At 37.1% G+C, this 17,991-nt stretch overlaps 1 protein-coding gene across 1 annotated transcript in view; it reads right to left on the reverse strand.

The window, feature by feature from the left end:
* The window catches only part of TOP2B (topoisomerase (DNA) II beta 180kDa), a 59,778-nt gene that overhangs the window by 2,690 nt on the left and 39,097 nt on the right, over positions 1–17,991 (reverse strand). The window contains exons 19-33 of the mRNA XM_010141482.1: positions 16,769–16,890; positions 15,789–15,937; positions 14,700–14,931; positions 13,146–13,280; positions 12,489–12,689; positions 10,655–10,850; positions 10,428–10,519; positions 10,026–10,181; positions 9,805–9,888; positions 8,573–8,770; positions 8,085–8,229; positions 6,228–6,383; positions 5,205–5,412; positions 4,589–4,671; positions 4,163–4,273 (exon numbers count right to left, since the gene is read on the reverse strand). Of these exons, the coding sequence (XP_010139784.1) occupies positions 4,163–4,273; positions 4,589–4,671; positions 5,205–5,412; positions 6,228–6,383; positions 8,085–8,229; positions 8,573–8,770; positions 9,805–9,888; positions 10,026–10,181; positions 10,428–10,519; positions 10,655–10,850; positions 12,489–12,689; positions 13,146–13,280; positions 14,700–14,931; positions 15,789–15,937; positions 16,769–16,890 (2,268 nt within the window). The remainder of the gene's footprint in view (positions 1–4,162; positions 4,274–4,588; positions 4,672–5,204; positions 5,413–6,227; positions 6,384–8,084; positions 8,230–8,572; positions 8,771–9,804; positions 9,889–10,025; positions 10,182–10,427; positions 10,520–10,654; positions 10,851–12,488; positions 12,690–13,145; positions 13,281–14,699; positions 14,932–15,788; positions 15,938–16,768; positions 16,891–17,991) is intronic.

Genomic DNA, 17,991 nt, shown 5'->3' on the forward strand with positions numbered 1-17,991 from the left:
ATGTAAAACCTCTCCATATAGCATGAATGTGGACATGTGTGAGAACTCAAGCTTTCATTTATCATTATCACTAGGGGAATGTGTTCAGACAACAAGAGAGCATCTCCACAAGCTTTTTGGCTATGATGTCTTAAATTGCCACCCCCTGGAGAATCCCTGCACAAGGGCAGTTATGTCCTTCCGCTTTTTCTGGTAATACCTGTCGGGTAGCCCAAATAGCACAGCCTGGCAATACAACATCCTCTGGAATCATGGATGGGAAAAAAAAATGGTGTTGGCTATTGCAGCATTTCAGATAAGACTTGGGGAGAGCAACAACAATGCTTAGGATGGAAGTCAGGAATGATATCTGAAAGCAGCTTGAAACAGGTCTCTCTAGGTATCTCAGCTGGGAAAAAACCAGCTGTATTTATTAGCATGAAGTAAAACTAAGCCACAAAGACCTACCAGTAAGCCTGAAAAGTGCATAGCAAGTGAAAGCAGAAGAAACACTTTCTAGAAGCATCACCAAAATTAAGTAGCTAGTTATCAGTGAAGGAGGGGGCAGTACCTAAAGGAACATGATTTTAGGTCCCATAAGGCAACAAAGCCCTTCATACAGGAAAAAAGTTTCACCAGCATAAGAAAAGTAACTAGCAGGGAGGGAAGGCAAAGATTTGGAAGTTTCATCAGCTTGAAGATGACAAGCAGAACTTTTGACAATCTTAACAGAAGGGATCCATTTTAGCTCTAGGTGACATTCAGCATCAGGAGTTGGGGTTTAGATGTGGATCTGTGTATGTATCATGTATATTTTAAAGAGCCTGGTGATTTCCACAGTTCTCATGCCATTAATTCAATGAGCGTACCAGACAGAAGCCAAGTATGTTCCACTGACAAGCACTACCCAGCATATACACCATGAGATGCAAGTACCTTCAGCTGGCCCCAAGTCCTTGAGTTTAACTCATGTTACCTTAGGGTAACATGACAAAGAACTTTGTTTGTAGACAAAGAACTGGGGAGAAGGAAATAACTGGGAAATAAAGGAGAGGTATGACACACTGTGACAAACATTAGACTTGTTCTTCCCTGAGAAGAAGAACTCCTGTGAAGTCTGCCTGCAGAACACCAAGTCCAAAGGACAGCAAACGTCTTAATTGTTACCATCTGGTGACTAAAGTAATAATGTCCATGGCTTCCAAAACATGTATCTTCCTCTGCACTAACTCTAGAAGGATTCTGAACTTCAACCTTAGATTATATACCTAATGCCTGCAGAAGTGGGAAGGATCTCTGACAGTAACTAGACCATCAGCTCAGCCAAGCCAAGCCACAAAATGGAAGTCTGCAGTGGAGTCAATGCACGTAGGGTCTCGAGGAGCCCAAGTTTTTGGTAGGAAGTCCAGGAGTGGTATCAGTCCCACAGCTGATGTGAAGGGTAACATCTCACTGCTGGAATCTCAACAGCTGAGCCATGTGAGGTGAGCAGCTGCTTATAACACAAGAGTAAGACTTCTCAGATTTCTCTTAGGCTTAGTATAAAGCACCAGAACCACAGACCTCTCAAACAGTGCATGGAAAACAAGCTCAGCAGTCTCTTGATCCTCTGTAGTAAACACCAGAGGTCAAGAGATTTCATCTCAAAGTGACCGAGAGCTGAAAGAGAAGCTGAACTCTCACCTATTCCTTTTATTTCTTCTCATTGAGAAGGGAATGTGGCTGTACAGATAGCAAAGCACAACAAATGGTTCTTCAGTTTCAGCTTCCTATCCTTACAAATCCAAGTCTGAAGTCACAGAAAAATCAAACAACTCACTCAAAGAATTATTTTGGCTGGACAACAGGCATTACCAGTGTGAGGTGAGTGGCTGGGATATTATAAGACCAGAAAATGGTTTCTGAAGGGGCTGCTAATACAGACCATGAAGATGGACTTGGCATCCAGGAGACTACAAAAAAGGATACCAGACAACCAATGAACTAAGCGTGCTAGGTTATCACTGCACTGTCAAACTGTGGTCATGTCTAATCTGGACAAAGGAGAGAAGATGAAAGCTGGTGAAAGCAACCTGTCATATTATCATGCACTGAGAGGGAGGCTGTGTCCCGAAGCTACTCTGAAGGCAGAAGTTTTGCTTGAAAGAGAACCTGTTTATATCTATTTTGCACACGTAAAGGTTAAACAGAAACTCAGAAACAGATCACAGCTGTACTTTAAGGTTTCAAGTTAGGTTAATGACAACTCATCACATCCAGACCTTCAAAAAACAGAGAGGGAGAAAGACTGAATGTTAAATTGTATCCATGTCTAGCTCCTGCATGCACTGTTCTCTTGTATTTACTGCAGTACAGAAGTTTAACATAAAAGGCTACTCTATTAGACATCAGCTATTTCTGTAAACAATCTTAATTTATTGTATATAGAATTTTACTAGATGGAAGTGTTTGAGAAGCATTCAGACATCCACCGATTCACACAGTTTATAAATCAGATTAGACATAATGCAGCAAGAAAGAGATTAGAAATAGGGAAGCATTGGGAAAGTGCATGAAAAGATGCTGCAAATCACTGGTACTTAATATATAACACGAGATTTTTTTTTTTCTTATTTTTAAGACAGTAAGTTAACTATTGTAAGTGGCTGCTTCCTTGCAGATTTCCTTCAGATATCTGTTTTTGGGAAGAATACATACATTAAAAGTTCAGCTGCGAGCTGGTGAAAAGAAGTTTTAAAAAAACAAAGGCCACAGTATCGCAGGAAAAAAAAAGCTTTTGGAGGACAGAAGATAGAGCAGCAAGAGGAAAGGAAATTATCTTCCTTATACGGGAAGAAATGCCAAGATCTGGAAGCAACAAAATCCCCAGTTTAACATGTGCTCAGAACTGCATTTTATAACCTATTTGGCAAGAAAAAACATTAGTCACCATTAATTATTATGGCAGATGTCTAGCATAATCTTTAACACGTATTTAGAAATGAATACAAGTCTTTCTCTTAGAAGCAGAACTAACAACAGATAACCAGTATTCCCCAAGGTAGACAGAGGAAAAAAAAAACCAACCCAAAAACCTTGTTCCTAACAAGTACAAGCAGGACTACAAGAACAAATCCAAACTATGAACACGCTCTTCTTGGAATTGTCCTTAATTTTGCAATGTAAGATGTTCTAAAAGCTGAAGTTCTAAAGAAGTTCTAAAAGCCTGAATAATAATTGAAAGAATTTATACCTCTTAAGTTTGAGGAGAGCCTTTCATCTTCTGTTTCAAGAAGACAACAACTGTGCCAAGTGAAACTTACTGTGATAGTCTGCTGTGCTTGTGTTGACTGGGATAGAGTTAATTTTCTTCGTAGTAGCTCGTTTGGGGCTGTGTTTTGGATCTGTGCTGGCAGCAGGGGTGGTAACACAGGGATGTTTTGGTTACTGCAGAGCAGCGCTTGCACAGAGCCAAGGCCTTTTCTGCTTCGCACCCCACCCCACCAGCGAGCAGGCTGGGGGTGCATGAGAAGTTGGGAGGGGACACAGGTGGGACAGCTGACCGCAGTGACCAAAGGGATATTCCATACTGTATGGCGTCATGCTCAGCATATAAACGTGGGGAAGGAGGAGGAATGTTTGAAGTGATGGCATTTGTCTTCCCAAGTCACCATCACATGTGATGGAACCCTGCTTTCCTGGAAGTGGCTGAACACCTGCCTGATGATGGGATCGGGGGTGAGTGAGGGAGCACCTGTGTGGTGCTGTGCTGCTAGCTGGGGTTAAACCATGACACTGGCTTAGGATATAAATATTTCTTGGGGATTCCTTCTTTGCACTTGCTCTCCTTCCTTTTGAAGTAAGGAAGTTAGATCCGTTATGGAAGACTATCTTCAATCCCAAGGTCATCTTATTTCACTTATTCCCAGAGGATAAGAAACCCTCCCATTAGTTATATTAATCAAAGGCTGGACACTAACTCCATACATGGGAAGTATTAAGTTTTGACAGTACAGTAGCCACTGGAAAGAAAGAAATTAGTATGACTAAGGCACTGTAAGAAATTCACACCCTATGCTGAATTTCACTGAGTTCAAAATACATGAATGCAGTTCCCACTTTGAAGATGTGAAGAGACAATGCAGAGGTGGAAGAGATGAGTTTTGCATCAATGGATTGGCTTACAGGAAAATCCTATACGTACCCTTTTTGGCAGCTACTGTTTTACTCGGTATTTTCTCTGTTTGTTTGGGGGCAAAAGATGATGAGAAAACAGGAGCAGAATCCTCATCATCACTGTCCAATTTTGTTGTATCTACAATCACAGAGTATGTTTAGAATAAGATTTGCTCACTGCATATTTTAAATCATCAATATTAACAACAGTCAAAATTAATCTCAAGAAAGTACTTCTGATACTACAAGCTAGGCTACAGATGTTCCGTGACTTTATCTATGATACAAGCTTTGTTCCTCTAAGGACAAGAGCCTCCTTTCCCCTTCCCCTTTATAAAACTGGACATCCTTCTTCTGTAACTACTGTGTGAAGTTTGTGAATCCAACATAAACTCTGTAATAAATTCCATAACCATTGCTGTAAGATTAAATAGATCAGTGAAAACAAGCTCACCATTATCTGTCTTCTGAGAGTAAGATGGAAAAGAAAAGATGTTCCCAAACTCTTGATTTTTCTTGTCTTGAGATGTTTTTCTACTTCCGAACAGGAAAAAGAAATTCTATGAGTTGCATTAACTACATACTGAAGTATGTAGACATTACAATATGCATAGGAGATTAAATTCCTGGTCTAGTACTACAAAGCATTTCTAGCATTTCTGTATATGCTTGCAGCAAGCAGTATAAGCCCTAGAACTGCCGTTCAGTCATGTACTCCAGGCACTTAAAATTAATGGGATTACATTTTTTTTCAATAGTTCTGTATACTAGACTGGCACAAGATGGAACATGGAGCATCTGTTAAACTGCATTTAGTAAGATACTATTCCTGAGAATGTACTGTACTGACACTGGTAAGTCACATTTACATCTGCATGGGTCAGTTGGAAGGCTGCAATAACAGCCTTATACGCTGTTATATGCTTTAATTCCTCCCCAGAAATGTATATATTTTATTTTACATGGTACATCTAGAGTAGAAACAGGTTGATGTTTCTCAGTTTTGTTCAGAGACTTCTGCATTCAAAAAAGATATTAGTAAAGAAATACTGCAGAGTTACAGAACTTACTCTGGAGATGGCTTTGATTTGGCTGGGGAGAAGTCATATTCATCTTTTTCTAAACTGTCTGAAGGAACAAACTCATCCTCTCTGTCATTTGTAACTGGAGAGGCTTTTACTTTGAGCTCATCCAAGTCATTATTGTTGTTGGCATCATCATCATCATCGGCATCATCCTCCTCTTCCGAGAAGTCGAAAGTGTACTTGGGTCTCTCAGCTAAGAAAAAACAAAAAAACCCACCACACACACACATACATTTCAAGATAGTTGTTTATGCTAATACCTAAATAAAGTGGAAGTCACAAAGCAATCCCTGACTCAAAGTATGTAAGATGAAAGACTGAGGGAAAAGAAACTGGTTTGAGCTTGGAAGAATAAAGGGACCGAATTTAAAATGTAATGAAACATCTAACACCACTTGTGGCTTGCTCAGATACCTTCAGCTCTCAGCACTATGGAGACATCACTGCGATTTAAGGAATGAGAATCCTTCACTTACAATTCAAGTTTTCTTGAATCTATTATTTCAACATTCTTCCTAACCAAGTGCTTGAAGAATTGATCAACAATTTTCTAGAAAAACCTGTGCGTTTTTCAAACTATCATGTATTTATATATTTTCCAAACTTTCAATCTCTGATATTTTTGCTTTTCATGGACTGTCCAGAATTTTTTTCAATTTTAACTAGCCAATTGGGCCTTATTTGGCAGTAAAATTGCATTACGGTCATTTTTTTGTTTGTAATGGTATTATCTTGTTTATTTCTTGCATGACTCATCAGTTTTGTAATTTCTATTCTAATGTTCAGAATAAGGGAAAAGATTTCTCGACCAAGTTACAAAATCCTTCATATAAACTCTCAAGTTCCCAGTATGACTAAGAGATTTTTCACTAACTGCACAGTGAAGGAAATGTAATGCAAGATCTCTGAAGGAGATGCAGTCCTAAAGGAAGGCTATGGTCAAAGGAAAATGTATGTTTATAGTTGAAACTTTCAGTCACAATGCACAATTCACAAAAGCCTGGGTACCTGCGGCTCTCCTAAGCAGAGAGTCTCTTGGAATAATCACAGGCTCATTGTCTTCCAAATCACTTTCAGACTTGGATTCATCATCTGACCATGGGTTTCGTTTCTTCACTTTTTTTGCACTGGATTTTGTAGATGGTGTTCTTCTTACCCTAGTACCTACCAGAAATTAAAACATTTACTACAGTCAGGGTTAAAAATACTTTCATCTTTTCTAATCATTTATGATGAATAAATTTAGCATAAATTTTTATCTTAAAAAGTTCTCCTTTAAGTGTTGGAAATTCTCTTCTTCCTGAAGAAAAATTTCATGTGATGAAATGATTGCACATAGAACCTGACCTGCTGACTGCCAAGCAAATTTGTTTTATGACTGAAAAACATAAAAGTCTCTACTTCAAAGTTTTAGCTCCTCTGCAGTCAAATTTCCATTTTTTTTTTAAAGGTTGCTGGGGTTTTCCAGGAAAAAAACAAGCAGTTTTCCATTACTTAGGGAACAGTTGATCAGAAACAGTTACTGGGAAAATCCAATTAACGTGGGAAGCAGTGATATCCTACTGGGGGGTAACGATGAGGTCAGGCAATTGCAGAGCAAGCTCAGGTCACACTGGGCTAATTCGCTCTGGCTCAACACCAGGTACAAGCGTAGATTTGAGCTGCCTGTAGACAACTCAGTCATAACTGTACTCAGTTAATCTATTCAGACTGGATAATCCCCTGAATAGTTCGAAAAAAAAAGATCTCATCTCAGAATTAATATTTGTGTAGTCGCTCTTTATTCCTTCTTTTTTTAAAAAAACCTCATACTTAAAAACGTTCTCTTTTGTCTTCAGGGGGGTTTTTTTGTTTGTTTTCTGAACCCCATTACTGTGTATTTCTCTAACAGTAATAATAAATTCGTACTAATAGAGGAAAAAGGAAAGTTAACATAGGCATTGGTTAGTCTGCCAGGCCATAACAAGCATAATTTTTAAATTTAGGATGACAAAATATGTCAATAGGAAAATCTATCTAATCAAGTGTTACAATCCATACTATTACTCAGACTGAAGGTGAGTGTCATGTCCTTCAACATCAGAGAACATGCAAACTAGAAATAACAGTTTGCACAGAATTAGTCTAATTATATAATCTATTTTTCTACTCCTAAATTCAAAGATTTAAATCCTCGCAAAAAATACTGTAAAAAATTTAAGATCCATCCCCACCAAAAAATCAGCTTACTGACAGAAATTTCAGCAGAGTACTTTCAAGTGTTCCTCCACAACTCTTTAGGGATAAATATATTATTGTAGTCTATTTCCCTTCTCACTATGTGTTAAAAATATATTTAATGCCCAATTAGTATACACAACTAAGGTTAACTATGACTGTGTAAGGATCATGGAAGGACATGGACCTGTTGGAGCAAGTCCAGAGGAGGGCTACAAAGATAATCAGTGGGCTGGAGCACCTCCCATATAAGGACAGGCTGAGAGTTGGGGTTGTTCAGCCTGAAGAAGTCAAGACTCCAGGGAGACCTTATAGTGGCTTTGCAGTACTTAAAAGAGGCCTATAGCAAAGATGGGGAGGGACTTTTTACAAGAGCGTACAGTGATAGGGCAAGGGGTACTGGCTTTAAACTGAGAAAAGGCTAGTTTCAGACTAGATGTAAGGAAGAAGTTCTTCGCCATGAGGGTGGTGAGGCACTGGAACAGGTTACCCTGAGAGGCTGTGGATGCCCCATCCCTGAAAGTGTTCAAGGGGCTTTGAGCAACCTGGTGTAGTGGAAGGTGTCCCTGCCCGTGGCAGGGGGGTTGGAACCAGATGATCTTTAAGGTCCCTTCCAACTCAAACTATTCTAAGATTCTATGATCTTACCAGGCTCCTTCTTCTCTCTCTTCGGTTTAGGGGTTTTAGTTGCTGTGGCTGATATATTCAGTGAGTCATCCCCACCACCCTCAGCTGGCACACCACCAAACTCTTCATCAAATTCCATTTTTATTGCTAGAGAATCAGTTTCACCCTAAAAATATAAAAAAGTTGGGCAAAATAAAATACATTACACCTTTATATTTCAAGACAGAACTGTAATAGGTCTGTAGAAGATAATAAATGAGAGTGGACTAGTATATTGACATATGTTGAACAGTCTTGGAAAGAAGAAATCTCAATAAAACACCTGAAAAATAAGTAGTCACAAGAGGTTTGCAAATGTAAAAGAAAACCACTATTAACTTCTTCATGCATTAGGTCAGCAAAACAGTATAAACACAGCATCAATGAGGTCTAGCCATTTCGATTTATGGTACCAGAGTAGAAAAATACAGCACTTAAATAACCTTACTAGAGCAGTACTTTTGATTTACCTTTTTCTTTTTCAGCAATTTCCTACTGGCATCAGCTTTCATGGCAGATGTAATCTGTGGAACTATTCTTCTGCCACATGGTGACGGCATGGTCTCTTCCAACTGGAGTTTCTTCATCTTGGGTTTACCAACTTTACCTTTTATTGGTTTGCCCACCATGCCAGCCAAAATGTCTTCTCTTTCCTGTGCTTCTACTTTCTAACAAACAAGAAGGGGTGGAATGGGGGGAACGCACTCTTTTTTAATGAGGACAAAGTGGAACATGGTGTTATTTAAGATTCAGCTCTTTTTTACATGAAGCATAAGACTTCCCTTAATTCTCACTTGAACTGTACCACACTTACCAGTAAAAGAAAACCAACCAGTCAATGTTGGTAAATTCTTCATTACCCTGTACAGTTAAAAACTACACTTTTATTCAATAATACAGAAATACGAAATTTTGGATGCTGCTAGACTGAAAAATCTTTCTTTTATCAAGTTTCTATTTCTCATGTATGTGTCTGAGTAATGAGGTAACTTTTCAGTATCTCAACATTTAATGTAAGCAGCTAGTTTCTAGACTAGTTCTCAAGGCACATTTTCCAGTCCTTTACTAAGTTTTATTTCACACTTTGAACTTCTATCTGAAATGCAAACATCTGAACAGCAGCTGTACCACAAACACACAGAGAAATAAAACAATTTGTATTACCCTGTGTCACTTCAAAAAGATTACCTCAGCCCTTTTCAGGCAACATTGAAAGCTAAGCCTCAGCAAGTTACCCACCAACAGGTCTTTACCTTTTTCGAGAGTTACTGAGGAGGCCAAGTAAGAGCCCCTCATAGTCCTTTTGGTCTACACACTTGGTTCCTATAGGTACAGCTTTGACAATACTTGTTGCCTCACAAGAAATTAGATCATGTAATACTATAATTATTACCTATTACCAGTTACTACTCCTGGGTTTTTGGCCATCTGAAAATGAATTTTATCCTGGGAATTTTTCTTTTATCATCACTGACTTGGAAAAAATATTATATTGTATAGGTGCAAGAAACAATCCCTGAGGAAAACCACTAGGAACACAAATACTCAATATTGATTTCCCCCTTATCGCTATATTTGGAGGTCTACCTGCTTTTAATCCAAAATGTGGTTTTTTTAATTATTTTTTGCTTAAATTTAAATACTTTTAAGTAAATTAATTTAAATTTAATATTTTTAGAAAGATACGTAAAATAAAACATACTTCAAGCTCTTCAACAAAGGCCGCCAAATCTTCCTTCCAGAGATCTGAAGAAGATTTCCTTTTAAGGTCATTTAGTTCTCTCTCCTAAAACATGAAGGTAGTATGTAGAATGTTAAGTTACTAAGTTATAACTAAAGTAAATACTATCAAAACTAAACATTCACAATTAGACACATCAGTAATTACCATATTTCAGGACAAGCCTTCCATGGTGTACCAACCTTTGCATCTCTGTGCTTAATTAACTCTTCTACTTTCTCTTTCGTGAGTGACCATAAAGACATGTTTAGAATATAGTTAAAGTCAGGGCCAGAAGCTGAGCCAGAAGCAGAGGAAGCATCATCATTCTGGTTCTGTGGATCCTCCTCTTCTGCTGCCTAAAATGAAATATTCACAATTACAAATATTAATAATTTTATCTCTGTGAGGATGTTATGTGACAATATTTTTGTACAAGTTTAATGTATTTTTTAAAATGGAATCCAGTAAGGAGTAATGAATAATATTTTTGAAGTGTCATGTGTGTTATAAATTAAGTCAAACTGCTGGAAAAAAAAATCTGAATAAATTAATATAATTCATAATATTAGCAGCATCAAATATACCCAGAGATATCAGCTTACCTTTTCCTGTGCTTCTTTCCAGGCTTTTACTGGATCAGATTCATAACCTCTCTGGACCAACATCTGAATCAAATCTCTTTTTGATCTGTTCTCTACAAGACACACACACACACACAAAGAAACGGCGTCATGAAAATAAATTACTTACATGCAAGTATGTTCTACTAAATTTAAATTATTTCCAGATTTTCCCCCACTGTTAACAATTCTAACTTACATTTACTCACCTATGGTAATTTTTCCTTGTATCTTCTCTAGAATGAAACGAGCCTGATTGTTAAGCTTGGTAGATTCTGCACCCAACATTCCCACAAGCCATTCCTTGCGTAAACTATAATAATGTAATCGCAAATCAAAGAACTCCTTCAAGATGTCTTGCACAGTTTCATACTTCTTTAAACATCCCATATGATCAAATAGCACCTATAAAATACATAAGATACTGCTTCAGAGAGATTGCATAACCCAATCTTTGTTAACCTTTGTGAACGACTGTTTCTATTGCACAAACACACACAACTATACAAAAAGCAGTATTGTGAAGACTCTGAACTCAAACCTTACTATGGAACTACGCAGCACACAGCTGGATAGATTCGATTTTTATTCACAAGGAAATTTAAGATGGGATTTATAGTAACACATTCAAACAGGAAGACAGTTTTATAGAGAAACATGACTTAATTCAAGTGAATTATTAATTTTATCTAAATGTTAGAACATGAGTTCAGTAGCACCTAATGAGTCACAATTTAACATAACAGCTGAAAAGCATGTTTAATAATCTTTCAGTTCAGCTGTGAAAACTGCCATCCTTCAAGATGAAGCACAAAGTAAGAAATCATTTTACATCACAGGTGGAATCATTCCTGCCTGACTTCTGACTTGCTTCTTTAGACATTTATAGGTGAACTCATTTCCCTAGATGGCCTCTACAATAAACTCAAAGAAATAAGCCCCTCTGGAGGGCAACTCATCAACCTAAAACACCTGTTTGGGAGTGGGTGAACAATGAGTTGCTCGCATGACTTGAAGATGCTTACTCTGGGCAGATTAATTCCTACATGTACACAGAAAGCAGCCCTTACTATTTATTTCAGTAGGCAGAAAACACAGGGTTAAGCTGCCAAGTATTTGGAATCTGTTAACACTAATTCGAAGACAGATTCTCACAATAGTTCATATGGTTGTTTAAACCTGTGAGACATACCATCACCTAGATTTGGCAGATTAGCTTTTCCAGCACAATCTACAAAACGCGTTGAGCAAGGCCATTTTTCCTCTTCCAATTTAACAGTCTTGGGTTTTAAGCTATTTTCACATAGCTTTTGATTTATTTACAATAAGAGTGACAGTAATGGTATTTTTGCTTTGTGATAATATCTTAAATTAGTATCTTCCATAAAAAAAAAAAGTAGAACTGTTTTTTCAGTCTCTGTAAAGACAGGTTGTTTGTAAATATTCTGGCAGGGATTATCTCACAATTCAAATCCCTCTCATAACAGACATGTATCTTTACTCACATTCTTACAACCATCTTGCTAAAAGCAGAAAAAAACCATGAGTAATTTACATCACTATTATGTCTTCAGCAGTTTAAGGATAGCTCTTTGTGTATCTTACAACCTAAAATGGAATTTACATTGGTAGAAACATTGGATCATTTAACTCCTATTAGGGGACTAATAGTCCTGCATAAAGTGGAATTTTGAAAATGTTACTTGTCTCAAGTTTAAAATTCAAATCTAATTATAATATGGCTGAAAATTATTTGTATGATCTACTGTAACCATTTTTGATTAGCTGTACAGGAAATTTTCAGTTACAGGAAACTAACTACCTCGAGCCTGTCTAATTTGGTTTGAAAGATTCATCAAGACTAAAATGGATTTGCTGACCCATATTGACTTAATATTTATCATCACTACAATTTTCTACTATTCAAACAATGTCAAATATACATGACACTGTTCAATACCAAGTACCAAGCACACTACAAAAACATCTGAGTTTACAACAAGCAACAGTAAGGATTCTGATAGCCAAACGTGAAGAAGTTACCATAGAATTACAAGTAAGACTTGTTTGAAGCTTAAAAACTTTGTGCAATCCAGCAGCTTCTGCCTGTGCAAGTTTTTCTTCTGTCATCTTCACAACAAATTTCACAGTCGTGTCAGTGTGGTATTCCTTATAGTCAGAAATTAATGCTGGAGTCTTTTCTGTCCCATTCAACATAGGTTCTAGCACCTGTTCTTTGTACACCTATTAAAAATAGGGTAGCAAAAACCAGAAACACTTCTTAAAATCCCTAATTCCTTAAACCAATGGAACATAAGATTTCAAAGCTTTCTGCATTACACCCGATACCAGTTATAATTTACAGAACCAGTATAACCTACAAAACATAAGCCAAGACTAGCACAAACGTAAGAGGCATCTAATGAGGATGGAAAAGTCTACTCAACAGGAAAGGGGGATTAAATATTAATTCGGCAGGAGAAGCAAGTATTCTTTGTAGTATGGACAGTAGATGGCACAAGAAGAAAACCATCTTCTACAAAGGCACACAAAAGAATGAAACCATGTTCACCCCCCCGCCACGTACACTTAATCATCTGAAATCGTGTTAAAAGTTCATTAGGATGTAGGATTAAATAATTTAATAGGGAATTTTTGTTGTTTTTATTTTTTACATAAATGTATTTCACTGTTACTTACCTGGGTCCATGTCCTTACAGGAAGCTCTGTAATTTCTACTGTGTTCCTGTCCACCACAAATATTTCACCACTGACTACGTACTGGTTTTGACCTAGTTCCTGAATGGTTCCTTTGAAGTTTTTGTAGTTTGGGAGCTGAAATTGCAAAAAACCAGCAAAGGGGTAATGAGCTTTATAACAGAACATCAGAAAAATATTTGTTTCCCATACACCATACAGCTATCACCTTTTATTGTACTGTAGCCATCAACCAGCCTATCATGCCTATGAAGATCTGAGTCTTAGGAAAAATACTACAGAAAAACCAGAATACATTCATGCAAGTGACAGGAGCAAGTATCTTAACATCTAGAGAACAGAAAAATGATTTAAAAGATGCAGCTGAACACAGTGAGGTGGTGGTTTGTTTGTTTTGTTTGTGGTTTGGTTGTTGGTGGTTTTTTTAAGAAAACTGCAAGCACAGATACAGCAAGACAGAAACCAGATTAACACCCCAGTCTCACACTTTTCAGATGTGGTGCTACCTCCTCTAACCATTTTTTCATTTTTGTGCTGTTAGGCAAAGATAGTGGAACCATCCAGTTTTAAAAGTAACTAGGAGAGTGAGGATTTTTTTTTTAAACTGAATTGATTCCCTTTTCCAGCTTGCATGCAGCCACAAACACATACCAGCATACAGAAAGAAGCTAGATGGAGGCAGAACTGCTTCACCACAGTGAAGCTTCATTTGACTGTGAGACTACACAGAAGGCCTAGGAGTCCTAAAGGAAGGGCAATGGATTGCATTAATGTTTTTTAAAAAAAGTCTTAATTTTTCCCAAGAATTTGCAAAAGGAAGTTGTCATGAAAATTGATACTGCACACTCAGTGAACTGTGATCTAAGTAGAGAAGAAAATACCTTTTTGCTATTCTTTCCAAGTCGTAGAAACTATGTAGCAATATCCCTCAGTTGTAAAGCAAACGTTAAACCATCTGCATTTCACCTGTTGGTTAGATATTCTGGGTTCACCCCGCTATTCTTCCTACCCAGTTTTTTTCAAGAATGCACCACTTCTGAGACCTCTTATAAAATTTTAAATAAGAGAAGCTAGATGCAGTTCAGAAGTTGCTGATTTTCTTGAACAGTGATGACATCATCTCCTATGCTTACAGTCACAGAAAAGAGAGTACAATTCAAATAAGAGAGGAAATGCTAAGTTTGGCTGAAGATAAGTAGTAGGAACTTCAAAAAGGAGAGCAGTACAACTCTTTACTGCCATGTCGTAACTAGTCTGTAAGATTTGCAACTGTGAAGGCTTACAGTCAGCAGACTGAAGAAAAAGTCCTTTGAAATAATTAGAAAAATACAAATTGCAATGTTTCTGTTTCAAGGTGAACTTCCCCAGCCTCATCCCAACAGTCAAGTAAAGCTCCCACACAAAATTACCAGGACAATCTAACTCAGATGTTCCGATAATCAAGCATTTCCAGAGTGATATGAATTCATTTTGTGAGTACAAAATAAGGTATGTTTAGCAAACACAAAAAAACACCCCAGTATATATTATTTTTACCATTGGGTGGGGATCAAAGCCATCCAGCATTCGTCTGACATTGTTTACAATCTCTCTGGTATCATAGTTTGGAAGTTTGCAAGCCCATCCAGTACCAATTCCTTCAGCTCCATTTACTAAAACCATAGGAATGATGGGAATATACCATTCAGGCTCTACACGTTGGTTGTCATCATAGAGGAATTTAAGCAAGTTGTCATCCACCGGTGGAAAAAGCAGCCTTGCTAAAGGGCTTTATAAAACAAAAAGAAGAAAACTGTTTATCTGGAATCCAGTAAGCAAAGTACATCATGCTTTAACAGTCCACAGGTCCAGATACAAGCTGTTGTAGACTTTTCTCAAGTCTTCCTTTCTCGTTGCTATTCTGAAGCTGAAAATACCTGCTGAGAAAAGGAAGTTCTTCCCAATGGAAGTGTTCATAACAATGGTTTTTTTCTTCACAGTAACACATGTGCATGATAAACCAGTAAATGATAATATTTAACATCTACAAAAATATTATTCTTTGAAGTACTCAGAATACACAGTTCAATCTAACAGTAGGTCACCCAGTAATAAAGCAACACAGCACACAAATAGTTGCAAAATTTTGTTGCTTAATTGTAGGCCTAGCAGCCTCTGAAAATGCTACAGCGGTTTTGCTAGTGACTCCCTTTGCTCATCTAGAACATTGTCCTGGGTGAATATGATTTCCAGCACCTCATGCAGAAAAGAAAGTGTTCAAAAACTAGGTTGCTACAGAAAGAATATACATGAGAAAGAGAAAAGGAAAGCTACATCTGCAGGAAGTTACAATTTATGATCAGTTACTAATCTGAGTGATCTACATTTTCAGTCTTCAGCCTTATGATTCAAAGTTTAATTCCTGAAAAGCTAGAATTCCCACAGCACTTCTGTGCGTAGAAAATCAGGCAAAAAAATCCACGTGCAAAACCACTTATAGATGTAAGGCGGAATTCGAGCTTTGATCAAAATATTACAATCCTCACCCACTCCCCTGCCACAAAAAAACTCTGTAGTATTGTGAAAGGATTAGTTTCATAATAAGGCTTTTTAAAGTGATGTGTTTAGCTTTACATTTGTGTTTACCTTAACATGGTGAAAATATAGCGAGGGCTGGCAGCATCCTTTCCACCATGAAGCCTGGTACCGAACTGACCAATAGGTTGTAGCAAATTAACATTGTTACTTCCAACAAAGTTCTGAGCCAAGTTGACAATAGTCATCATTAATGCTTGCTGGAAGAAAATATATATTCACAGTAAAAAGAAGAGACAGTCTTTTCTAATCAGCCAATAAAATATACTTTTAATGCCCCAAAACTGTGTGAATAACCTTAATTCAATTTCAATAAAGTAGTCTCTTTGAGAAAGGAATGTTATAAACCCACTACAAGAGCTGACAGCAATACATAAAGCTGCTTCTTCCACAGTCACACTACCTCCCTGATTTAAGTGTCCCTACATGCTATGCTTATGAAAACACCTCGGCTTCTCCGTTTTTTCTCAAGCATTTTTCTGAAGCAACCCAAGGGGCACAAATTGACTGTGCTTATGATTGCACAAACTACTCCTCATTGCTTTTAAAGGGAAAGAAGAAAGGATGGAGAGAGACTTTTAATATAGCAACTCTCGCTAATGTTTCGGACAAATATAAACAAACAGGAGACAGAAATAATCTTTGTTCCAACCCTGTATCAGGTTTTCAAAGAAGTATCCCTTCTTATTACCTTAAAAGACTTTATTTCTTGTTCAAGACAAAAATTGTCCTAGCACACATTTCCTATATTCCTACAATTCAAGAATCTAGAATTTACTTAGGTAATCTGTTATCTACTATTTTGCCACAACCCACGAACTATGTGGGATACCACCGTGCACAAAGACCTGAAAAGAATGGAAATATGCTGTCTTATTAAGCTACACACTGTTTGGTTTATTTTCTTTAAAAGTAAATTCATGATTAGTAGGCTTATAGTCATTAGGTCTGCAATTTCAATACAGGAAACATTTACCTATTACTTTACAGAGGCTAAAAATTCTCACAACTTTACCACCCTTCGTACTCACCTCCCCATGGTGGTACGCTGACATTTCAGCAACAGAACCAGCCAGCTGAGCAACCTTTACTTCACGTCTATCATTTCTCTTAAAGCAAGTGAATAAAACTTTGCGTTGCCCTGGTTTTAAGCCTGTTAAGAAGAACATCCTAGTTTCAACACATACACAAGCACATTTTTTAAAAGCAATAAACTTGTTTTGCCTTATTATCATTTCTAATCTCTCAAAAGAAGGGTAAACAAGAAATGGAAAGAAATTAACTTTTTCTTTCTGGAAAGAAATTCACACTGTAGTATTAACAAAACAACTTAGTATCACAGATTTTTTGAAATAATAAAAATTTATTTTACCAAACTGAAAATCTTATCAGATATGTGGAAGGGTAACACTTTCAGTCAATTATTACTATGCAGCATATAATAGATCATCCTAATAAACAATAGCTTTACCCTAAATGTACAGCTTCCACAAGGCAAGAGTTGTTTCTTTCCAGCAAAAGATTTCTCAGCAAAATCTTTCTCCTAAGCATATCAACACAAAAGACAGTGATACAGTGACAACTCTTAACTGCAGTTTACATGTATTTTAAAGCTCTCTGAAATTAAATTTTGCTTTGAGTGAAATTCTCAAAGACTCATTAAAATACAACAAAAAAAGATATGTTATTTGTCTCTGGTTTAGATCTTTTGAAGTTTAAGAAAGAAGCCTCTGTCTTTGATCTTCTAATTTATTTTTATTCTTTAGCCGTATTTTAAGTACAACGTCTATGTGAAAATGATTGCGTTATTTTTTCTGCATGTTATCTAGAACTGATAACCAATTCTAGATCATGCTTATCGATCTATTTAGCGTTCTAATTCACATGCATTTTTGAAATGCACTAAATTATTGCTCCATGTTACCATTACTAACTTGGGTCAAACGTAATAGCAAAAATTGAAAAAAAAAAAAAAAAGACACTGACTCCGATTTCTATTTCGTTTAAATATGTAACATCCAATTTTCTTTACAGTGCGCCTGCATCATGTTTTCCTACTAAAGGCTGTTGAATGTAAGACTTAGGTGATTTCCTTTACGCAGGAGAATCACCGAGGAGTAAGAGTGATAACTAGTAATTGGGAAGAGATAGTCAAAATATTCTTCATTTTTTGAGATTTGCCACCAGATTAGCCTGTTATATACCACCTCTGATGATACTGAAGAACAGAAAACACTAAGAGTACTACCTGCTG

Source organism: Buceros rhinoceros, unplaced genomic scaffold, assembly GCF_000710305.1.
Source record: "Buceros rhinoceros silvestris isolate BGI_N320 unplaced genomic scaffold, ASM71030v1 scaffold10718, whole genome shotgun sequence".
Lineage (NCBI taxonomy): Eukaryota > Metazoa > Chordata > Aves > Bucerotiformes > Bucerotidae > Buceros > Buceros rhinoceros.